The following is an 11,699-nucleotide window of genomic DNA, read 5'->3' as shown; positions in this document are numbered from 1 at the left end:
AGTATTGGATTTATGGGATATAAATAAATAAATAATAAATAGCCTAAATAAATATTCAGTCCTATAGGCACATTCTTTATCTTGTGGAAAGTAAAACGTTACATCACTGTGTTTGAGACAGTACAAGGAAAACCCAAGTGTATGGCCTTGATCAAGAGAAACTTTGGCCCTTCTCCCATGTTTGCTCTTGGAAGGCAATATATATAACCAGTGGGCTAATGCGGCAGCAGTAAGAGCCAAGTAAGTGACAACATGGAAACCAGACTACTAATAAGCTTCTCCCTACTCTGTCTCTTCAGTCATCATGTGCAGGTAAAATGCTGTGACACATTAAATCTTTTCTTCTGATCCCTTACATTGTTTCATCCTACTGGTTATATTGCATGCTGAAACTGTTCTAATTTGTGTGACGTATGCAGATGCAATGGTTGTTACTTAAAGAATTGTTGGCCTTTGAAGGTTCTAACTATTTTGTGAGTATCAATCGGCATGATTAGATTAGATGTATTTTTTGTTCCAATACATATATAGCGATGAGATTCTCCAGGATATTGAACATGCAAGAAAAAAAAAAGAATGATTGAGCGATGTGGCACAATGGTTAGCACACTGAACTTGCATTCAAGAGAACAATGGTTAAAACCCACATCTGGCCATCCTGATTTAGGTTGTCCGTGATTTCCCTAAATCACTTCAGACAAATGCCGGAATGGTTCCTTTATAAGGGCACCACCAACTTCCTTCCCCATCCTTCCCTAATTGGATCGGACTGATGACCTCACTGTTTGGTCCCCTCCCCCAAATCGACCAACTGAAAACAAGAATGCACAACAAGTATTTACAAAGAAAAACAAATATGCTATTGTATCTTCCATAGATTGCAAGTAACTCCTATTGGATGTGGAATAAGTCAAACAAATTCTTTCATTTATTTTATTTTCATTTATTCTTTTTATTTTCATTTAAAAGATGATAAATAACTTGTCACAACGTCTGATACACTGTAGTGTATGTGATAATTCTTAGGTTATTTTGGGCGTGCATCATTAAATAGAAGTACCATTTTACAACTTATTGACAATGGATGCTTTACTGCACTGAATTTGTCCAGAAGTCAGATTGTACTAATACTTGCATTATTTGATATTGAGAAATTCATCAATGAAGCAGCAGGTAGCCACCAATAAATCCTTTAGGCCCCTGTTAAACTGAACTTTATTGTTAGTTAAACTTCTTATGGCTGCTGACAAGTTATTGAAAGTGTGTGTCCCTGAATAATGAACACATTTCTAGACCAAAGTAAGTGACTTTAAATCTTTGTGAAGATTATTATTTTTAGCATTGATTTCATAAACTGAGCTGTTGGTTTGAAAAAGAAAAATGTTTTTAATGACATTTCATTCAGAAAAAAATATTGGGAAGCAGTAGTTAGTATCCCTAGTTCCCTAAACAGATCTTTGCAGGATGTTCTCGAGTACACACAATAAATAATTCTTATTACACATAGGGCAAACTTCATTGTACTGTTTTTTGTTGCGTTGAGACAGTGCAGAATTCTCTTCACTGTCATCTAATGAGTCATACCAGGTATGTTACAGAATCCACACACCAACCAGTGGCATGTATAAGATCCAGTCTGGTTCCTAACTCAGCTTACGTGAGACTACATATTGGTTCCTGTACAAGGAATAGTCTTCATTGCTTATCTTTCTTCCTCGCTTTAGAAATCATTTCATTGGCCAGGATTTGATTTTTATCCAGAATCATTGAGACTTGACTGCAATTTTGCATATTGTGCTTATTCAGGACCTGATTCTTATAATGAGTTTGAGCCCTCCAAGGAAGCCAGTGTTTTGCAACCCTTATAATGCAAATACATAAACAATTTGAAATATAAAACTTTGAACATAGCTGCTAAGGTTCAGTGACCGTGTCAGAAGTTATATTGTAACAAATAAGCCCTCGGTCACAAATATTAAGTCAAAATTGACCTGGTTGCAACCCTTGTTGACAGTACGAGCAGCCCTTAGCGGCTCGCCATCTCACAAGTGTTCATGACGTCGCCTTTCCGGCTTAGATCTTTTTTAATATGTGACTTGTAAGTATTGCATCTTTTCCAGTCAGTACAAACTTTAATTTTATTAATGTACTATATACCTAATGTTTTAGTACAGTTAGTCTAATTCCGAAGACGATGCTCATAGTAGCGTCGAAACCAGGTCAATTTTGACTTAATATTTGTGACCGAGGGCTTATTTGTTCCAATATAAATTTGAAATATCTTTTGCACAGGCTTCTTCTGTTGAGAATTATTGCTGGAAAGCATCTGTGACCTACACTAACTGTGGTTTTATCCAGAATAAATGGGACAAAATGGGACTAGAACGCAGTTTTACATATTGTGCTTATTCAGGATCTGATTCATGTAATGAGTTTGAGCCCTCCAAAGAAGCTTGTGTTTTGCAATACTTATAATACAAATGCATAAACAGTTTGAAACATCTTTTGGGTAGTCTTCTTCTGTTGAGAATTATTGCTGGAAATCACCTATCATCCACATTTATTGTGACAATGGACAATGATTTCCATGATAAACTTCAAGATTTGCATTTGATCTTTGTCTTACCCAACTTAAGATCCAAGCGGTTACCTTGTTTTGTACCATTAACATTTTTTGGTTAAGATTGCAGACATCTGTATCTTGAATTAGTTTAATAGTGAGATCAATTTCTGAAACTTTCACATAAATTTATTCATATTGTTGACAGCTCCTTTATATGTGGCACCATGTTCAAAGCTGTACTTAAAGCTTCCATTGCACTAGTATGTAAATTTCATACTCTCTCATCCTGCAGATTAGTATTAGATGCTGACTTTCCTTCACCAGATCATGTATGCAACTCACTCAATTTTTACATTTTATTAATAAGAGAGTCTGTTCCATCAAGATTCTATGCTGCATTATTCATAGGGTCAGAGATAAAAAACAGTCAAAGGAATCTTTTCTATTGCTTTTGTACCGAAACCAAATATTTACTTAATTTTTGTACATAAAGTGCTTTCATTATTTTAATCTCTTCTTTGTACCATCCCCAATAACACAAGTGTGTGTGCAGCTGATTTCTTCTGCAAAAGTTTTCCCTTTGCTTGCTACAATACATTATCAACAGAGGTTTGCCTTGGATGAATTTAATCCACGCAGCTAGTCTGACACATAGAGCTGCACTAGAATCTTTATAACAGTCTGTTATAATAGAATGACCTGACACTGTAAAGAATGTCATATTTTTTGTTGACCTTGTTGACGGCCTACAGTCTTGGTTATGTTCCCACACTTCTTCAGTAAATGGCCATATTTATTACAACTGTGACATCTTGATGCTTCAGGAATGTGTCATGTGTCATTATGGTTATTCTTCCTCTCAGTATGAAGAATATATGTCATCTCTTACATCATGCTGTAACTTTGTATTTATTGAATATTCTGTGATGAGAATATTCAAATTTTCCAAACCCATGATTGTTGTGTGAAACTGTTGAGGCCTTCGTGGCGACTTGTTTACATATTGCCTGCTGGCCCCTGTATTTGAATATTTGACTGATGTTTGTTTAGTGATTTTCCTGATGCTTTACCAGTATAGGTGAAAGGCAAAATGTGAGGAATGTCATTAAACAGACTTCAGCCGAAGATTGATCCCAAGACTGAGGCCACGAGAATATACACCATAATTGTTGGCTTGTACTTTTTAGGTAGTGCAGCAGATAGAACAGAATAACCAGTTCAAAACGCTCTTCTGCAAGAAAAGGTTTACTCAGGAAATCAAAGAGATAAGTAGGGTTACTAAGGCATTAGTAATGTATTACTTTTGCATATAGCTGGCATGAATGTCTTAAGGATTTGTCACACCAGTAAACCAATTAGTTGAAACCAGCATAAAATAAATCCAGGTCCATGTCTAGGATCCACTTTAACAGATGTCATCTGAATGTAGACATTGATTATGAATTGATTTTAACACTAAAAATTCGAGACTATATCCCTAAAATAGTGGCGGCAATCAAACTGCCTGCACCTGTAGAGGTACTGTTTCACATTCTTATGTTAAAAAAAAGCTTCATTTATAAAGAGAACTTTCAAATTGAATTTGTAGGTAATATTGACATCTTTATTTGTGTATGGAATCATTTTGGAGTAATAATACAACAGAAAGTAAAAGTGGGTTTCCTTATAATCACGAATCCTGAATACAAACAATACATTACTTTGAGATCACTTCTGTGCATTTTCCACATACCGGTTTGTCACATGCTTCATGTGTGTTTATCATTTTATGTATTTTGACACTCTACACTGCCATCTCTGTTTCTTACCTGCTGGTCATCTTTATTAATTGATGCATTGCTGGTTAGAAGAAATACTTTTTGGATCTATTTTTCATATGTGCATGTCTAGTTCTTCACCAAGATTCACAGAAACTGCTGACATCTAATAAGTTTCCTTGTAACTGCTGATAAAGATTCCATGCATTTTTCTGGAGTAGTCCAATATAGTGCAAAACACTTGAATTGGGTGCTTTCACAGACTATTTTCTAGTCATCTGGTCCAGTGTATCCGCTTCATAGTTTGTTTTACTATAAAATTCTATGACTTTTTAGAGATATTTTGAATCATTCCCAATTTCTAGACTTGAATAAAATGTTCTGAAAATGAGAACATTTTAATATTTCTCGCCTTGATAAATGAACAAAGTTGTCAAAAAATGTGTTCAAATGTGTGTGAAATCTTATGGGACTTAATTGCTAAGGTTATCAGTCCCTACAAAGTTGTCCTTCCATGCTTTATCATATTACTTACACATAGTAGCCTTTTTTTATTCATAATGTTTCTCTTTGAAACTCTGTATTCATTATGATTATCCCCATCATCTCCAGTATTTTTACCAGTGCAAAGATGTGAACAAATTATCTTTTATTACATTCCTTCTGCTACTAAGGAATAGCGCAGTAAGCTTCATGATGATATATTCAGGAAAGATTTGAATCTCTAGTCAATGTGCATGCTTTCCCAGGTACAGAAATCTGTTGAACAGATATTTGGTGTCTACATCCACTTCTTTTTTATGCCAAATTTTTGCAGCCTACTAGCCTTTAATTGTGAAAACTGACATGTGGCATTAATGGGAAAGAGCTGTTGTGAAAACTGACATGTGGCATTAATGGGAAAGAGCTGTTTATCAGTTGCAAGGTTTTTAGCCAGACTGTAAAGCAGGGAACAGTTTTCAGTGAAGTGATTCCTTATTTTTGACACTGTAGCAAACTTGTGTGTTTTAAGTGTTATTGATCCTTGTTCCCTGATATCAAAGCATATTAATTTTGTAATATCTCTAAATATGTCTCTTGACATTGTTCGTGAAAGAATGGTCATCTGCAGTTGACTGTGGTCTTTTGTCTCAGTGCACCATATTGTATCTTTTAGCATTATATCCTCCTCCTTTGTAGCATCAAATGTCATCCATCTCTGAACAATATGCTGGGTTTGATGTGTTTACCCTACTGCTGATGCAACTTGTGTGGACAAGTGACTACTGCTTACACTTGGTTCAGTGCTATCTGAAATATAATAATCACTACTCATTTCTACTTGTCTTTCAGTTTATCTGTCTTTGAACTCTTGCTCTTGAACTTAAGTGCATGTGTTCTACAAGGTGCATTCAAGTTCTAAGGCCTCCGATACTTTTTCTAATTAACTACTCTCCCGAAATCGATGAAACTGGCGTTACTTCTCAACGTAATCGCCCTGCAGACGTACACATTTTTCACAATGCTGACGCCATGATTCCATGGCAGTGGCGAAGGCTTCTTTAGGAGACTGTTTTGACCACTGGAAAATCGCTGAGGCAATAGCAGCACGGCAGGTGAATGTGCGGCCACGGAGTCTTTCATTGTTGGAAAAAGCCAAAAGTCACTAGGAGCCAGTTCAGGTGAGTAGGGAGCATGAGGAATCACTTCAAAGTTGTTATCACAATGAAACTGTTGTGTAACGTTAGCTCGATGTGCGGGTGCGTTGTCTTGGTGAAACAGCACACGCGCAGCCCTTCCCGGACATTTTTGTTGCAGTGCAAGAAGGAATTTGTTCTTCAAAACATTTTCGTAGGATGCACCTGTTACCATAGTGCCCTTTGGAATGCAATGGGTAAGGATTACGCCCTCGCTGTCCCAGAACATAGACACCATCATTTTTTCAGCACTGGCAGTTATCCGAAATTTTTTTGGTGGCGGTGAATCTGTGTGCTTCCATTGAGCTGACTGGCGCTTTGTTTCTGGATTGAAAAATGGCATCCACGTCTCATCCATTGTCACAACCGACGAAAAGAAAGTCCCATTCATGCTGTCGTTGCACGTCAACATTGCTTCGCAACATGCCACATGGGCAGCCATGTGGACGTCCGTCAGCATTCGTGGCACCCACCTGGATGACACTTTTCGCATTTTCAGGTCGTCATGCAGGATTGTGTGCACAGAACCCACAGAAATGTCAACTCTGGAGGCGATCTGTTCAACAGTCATTCGGCGATCCCCCAAAACAATTCTCTCCACTTTCTCGATCATGTCGTCAGACTGGCTTGTGCGAGCCCGAGGTTGTTTCGGTTTGTTGTGACACGATGTTCTGCCTTCATTAAACTGTCGCACCCACGAACGCACTTTCAACACATCCATAACTCCATCACCACATGTGTCCTTCAACTGTCAATGAATTTCAATTGGTTTCACACCACCCAAATTCAGAAAACAAATGATTGCATGCTGTTCAAGTAAGGAAAACGTCGCCATTTTAAATATTTAAAACAGTTCTCATTCTCGCCGCTGGCAGTAAAATTCCATCTGCTGTACGGTGCTGCCATCTCTGGGACGTATTGACAATGAACGTGGCCTCATTTTAAAACAATGTGCATGTTTCTATCTCTTTCCAGTCCAGAGAAAAAAAATCGGAGGCCTTAGAACTTGAATGCACCTCGTAAATATTCCATTACATCCTTACCGGACACTTTCCAGATCATTTTCAATATCTGTCTCACTGCTTGCACACTAACATACACTTTTGGTATAGTAGGAAGCAATGATCAGCTGAGGAGGTTTAGCATACAATGTAACATCATGTCACAAGCATGTGCAATGCAAGTGAGTATTTGCAGTATTCTCGCATCACATAGCAGTTAAATTGACCACCACCTAAGATCTGGGAACACAATGGGGAAATAAAAATTCAGGTCTATAATTTTTGCAATATAATCTTTGTTGAAAAGAAATAAAAGTCATAAAATTTCAAAGTATTATAAAAAATATCTCTGATATAGATGGACAAAAGTTCAGAATGTCAGATTTGATCAATTCCGCAGTTCTGATGTTAATGGGCAAAAAAAAAAAAAAAACAAAAAAAAACATGAAAATCACTTGGTGTGAAATCTGAGCTAGGAGGGTGTCCTAAAACAGTCCATCGGAAAAGCTGGACCAAATCATGCACAGATGACGCCTTATGTGGTCGACTATTGTTGCACAATAACACAACAGATTTCAATAGCAGTGCCCGTCTTTTCCTCCAAGTCACCTTCTGCAGTGATTCCACCATGACACAATAACTAGCAGCATTCACGATATCTGCATGGATGAGGAAACCAACTAGCAGCACACCTTGCATATCTCAAAAGATTATGACCACAACTGCCTTCATGGATACCATTGCTTTCAACTTTTTTGGGAGGTAGACAAGCAGCTTCTCCATGACAATTGGTGCTTTCTTCATCTTAAGTGTCACATGATGCACCCATGCTTATCCTTGTGATGATATTATGAAGTGTAGATTTACCTTGTCTGTAGCACTGCTGCCATTTATTTTGAACAGCCAGTGATTGTTTTAGACAGCTCAGTCAGGTGCTAGCCTCAACTTGTGAATCACTAAGAGAGTAAATTCTTTGTCTGTCAGCATATAATTAACTAGAACCAGTAACAGACTCACTGTTTTCAAGTAGCTTGAATTTATCTTTAATAAAACTGACGTGGAAAATCCTTATCTAAAAGAAAAGAGGGATAATTTTTAATCTTTCTTTGTACCTATTGTCTTTATTCAAATTTTAGCAGTGAACGGATAGTGTGTGCATATTGACACAGGAGGAGCTGGCCACAGCTCACAAACAACTAAATATGTTGTTGGCTGTGATCAGCCATCCGCAGGCAGCTGCTTCAGAAACTGATATGTCACGTAGCACACCTCAGGTGTCACACTTTTCACCCACGGGCTGAGCTGCTTAGGCCCCTTACAGCATGCCTGTGGTGCAGATTTCCTCTGTCTGTAGCTCTGCTTTTGTTTGTTTTGAATAACCAGTGATTGTTTTAGATGTTACAGTTAGACAGGAGAAACATGTTGTTGGCAATGGTCAGTTGTCTTCATGCTGCAGCCTCGGAGTGTAGCGATGGTGAAAAAACTTGCATTTTGTGTGAGACACGGTTTCGCACATTTCACCCTCAGTTTCTATTGCCAAGGCACCTAACAGCATGCCTGATGTCTGGAAACCTCACTAACCACAGAATGAGTGGCATGTTGTAACATGTTCATGGCACTAGAAGCAGAGAGTCGATGTGGGGACTGACCATCTGCCCTCACACATCCACTCTGTGAGTGAAAAAGTGGCCACTCCTGCAGGAGTATGCAAGCAGGCACACATGGAAGGGGCTTGTTAGTTATTAGGAGCTCCAATGGCATATTATGGAGCTTCTTAGGGAAATAGTACCCAAGACTGGAAAGAAGTCCAGTGTGTGCTCGCTGTATCTGCAGGGGGGGGGGCTCATCTTAAATGTGGAGGATGCCCTGCCTGCAGCTATCAATTGCGCAGGGTGCAGTTGTCTGCAAGTTGTGGTTTACGTCATCACGAATATTGCCTATTGCCTGGGTTCTGCTGCCATCCGCAATTCGTACATGCAGCTGGCGGAAGTGGTGAAGACCAATGACCTCTCTTGTGGGTTGTAACCCATTCTTGAATACTGTTGAAGTGTTTGGGATCCCACCAGAGCAATTCAGAAGCATGCTGCTAAATATGTTATCAACAGATGCAAGCAACGAGCGAGTATTACACATTTGCCTCCTGATCTCAAATGGGATCTGTGGTGGGAAAACAGCATTCGTTTCACAACATACTATTGAGAAAATTTAGAGAACAGGCATTTGAGGATCACTGCAGAATTATTCTTCTGTCACCAACATATATTTTGCCATTTTGCATAAGGACCATGAAGAGAAGATAAGAGAAATTAGGGCTTGTACAGCATATACAGGATGAAAAGTATTTAAACCGACAAACTTTGGGAGGTTGTAGGGGACATCAAAACAAATATTTTTCTCTAATGTCATTTTTTCCTATGAGAATTATTTAAACCGGTGGAGGTCGTATTATGCTCGTCAGTTGTTAGAGGCCATATTACGATCTTCAGTTGTAGGCAACTGCTGTCCACCAGTGTAGTAGGGCATTGTCTCTGTTTACTAATGGAGCGATACACCTGGAGTGACTACACTGATGTGGTTGGTGCATACTACATAGTGCACCACAATGGACGTGCCGCACAGCAGGTTTATCAACAACAATAGCCAAATCGCCATATCCCGCATCATACAACCTTTGCTGCTGTGTACCAACGTCTGCGTCAGACTGGGTCATTTAGCAGATTACCTGGACAGGGACGCCATCGCACGGTAAGAACGCCACAATTCGAGGAAGCTGTCTTGCAGCATGTGGAGCGGGATCCTTCAATCAGTACTCATGCAATTACACGTAACATGGGGACGAATCAGACAAATGTAAGAACAGTCCTCTGAGAGCAATTGTTACATCCCTTTCACTTACAGCGTGTCCACAGCATGGAACCAGTTGATTATCCACCCAGAGCAGTTTCTGCAGCGGTACCTAGAACAGTGTGAAATGCATCCTACATTTCCATCCTCTGTGTTGTTTACCGATGAAGCAGCGTTTGGGCTTGATGGAGTCTTCAGCACACACAATTCGCATGTTTGGAGTGAGTATAACCCACATGCCACAGTTACTAGCGCTCATCAAGTGCGGTTCTTCATTAATGTGTGGGTTAATGTTGTTGGGGACTGTTTAATTGGGCCGTATCTGCTACCTAGGCCATTAAATAGCAACCACTATTACAAATTTCTTACTAGAACATTGCCAGAATTGTTTGATGATGTGCCGCTTCCTACAAAACAATGCATGTGGTTCCAACATGACGGGGTGCCGGCACATTTCAGTCGTCCTGTGCATCGATTCCTGGACCGACTGTTCCCAGAAATATGGATTGGCAGAGGTGGTCCTGTACCATAGCCTGCGCGTTCCCCAGATATGTCCCCTCTGGACTTTTTTGTGTGGGGAGAGATGCGCAACCTTGTTTACGCAACTCCTGTTGCATCAGAAGAGGATCTGGTTGCCTGGATAGTAGCAGCAGCAGGAACAATTCAGGATACTCCTGGGGTTTTTGCCCGTGTCAGACAGAACATGATCCGACGGTGTAACCTTTGTTTACGTGTCCGTGGAGGCATTTTTGAAAATCTACTGTAATTGAAATTGAGTTGTGTTAATGCGTTGTCTGTTGGTCATAAAATAATGGAAAGGTGTTTGTTGATTTAATTAATTTGCCGCCAGAGAAATCTTCCTCTACCGGTTTAAATACTCCTCATAGGAAAAAATGACATCAGGGAAAAATATTTGTGTTGATGTCCCCTACAACCTCCCAGAGTTTGTTGGTTTAAATACTTTTCACCCTGTATAGACAGTCATTTTTCTCCCTTTACGTTTATGAGTGGAACAGTGTAGGGAATGAATAGTAGTGGTACAATATAACATCTCCCATGCACTATATGGTTGCTTGTGGAGCAAGTATGTAGAGGTAGAATGCATGGAACATCCTGTGCCTGATACGACATACGTGCTGATTAGAAAACCACATTTATGTGATGTCATTGTCATCTGAGAGATACTGCGGTACTCATCAAGAAATGCTTTCCATTAGTTCAGTTTGTTGTGCTACATATCTGCTATACTATCACTGGAGATGTTGTGTTCATGAATAATCTGCATGAATCAACCTTTTGACAAGGCTCATTGTGTCACCTGGTACGGATGTGTTAAGGCCACTCTGACTTTTACTTGTCTTCCATATCTGTTCTGTCTTTATCGAATTCATAACATGAAAACTACACCTGTTCTAATAACATTACACTTTCTCTCTACACATCCACTAATTCACTAACTGTCGCTGAATTGTAGCTTTCAGTCCAAAGACCTTATTACGCTTTGTACTTCAATCACCAACCTGACATAAATTAAAGACTCCTTATTGAAACTGTATTTCAAAGTACAACAGCAGATCTACCATCATCTACACTTTGATCTTCTCTTCTGTTTAGAGATAGAATTCAATTTGCATCAGGATACACCCATGAGAGCTCTTACTACTTTACTTATTGAACCAATGTCACAGATATAACTTTGACAATATTATGAAAAGGAAAGTTGCTACTCACCATGTAGTGAGGATGTGTTGAGTCACTGATAGGCACAACAAAAATACTGTCACAAATCAGCTTTCAGCCAGTAAGACCTTCGTCAAAAATAGAGGGGACACACACACACACACACACACACACACAC

General features: G+C 39.1%; 1 protein-coding gene across 1 annotated transcript in view; it reads left to right on the top strand.

Annotated features, from left to right (window-relative positions):
• Positions 1-245: 245 nt before the first annotated feature.
• LOC126418943 (phenoloxidase 2-like) overlaps positions 246-11,699 on the top strand; it is a 233,575-nt gene continuing 222,121 nt past the window's right edge. The window contains exon 1 of the mRNA XM_050085979.1: positions 246-312. Within this exon, the coding sequence (XP_049941936.1) occupies positions 253-312 (60 nt within the window). The 5' untranslated portion in view covers positions 246-252. The remainder of the gene's footprint in view (positions 313-11,699) is intronic.

This window comes from Schistocerca serialis, chromosome 9, assembly GCF_023864345.2.
Source record: "Schistocerca serialis cubense isolate TAMUIC-IGC-003099 chromosome 9, iqSchSeri2.2, whole genome shotgun sequence".
In the NCBI taxonomy this organism is placed as follows: Eukaryota; Metazoa; Arthropoda; class Insecta; order Orthoptera; family Acrididae; genus Schistocerca; species Schistocerca serialis.
Note: the sequence above shows the minus strand (reverse complement) of the source record. Positions and strands in the feature narration are given on the sequence as shown.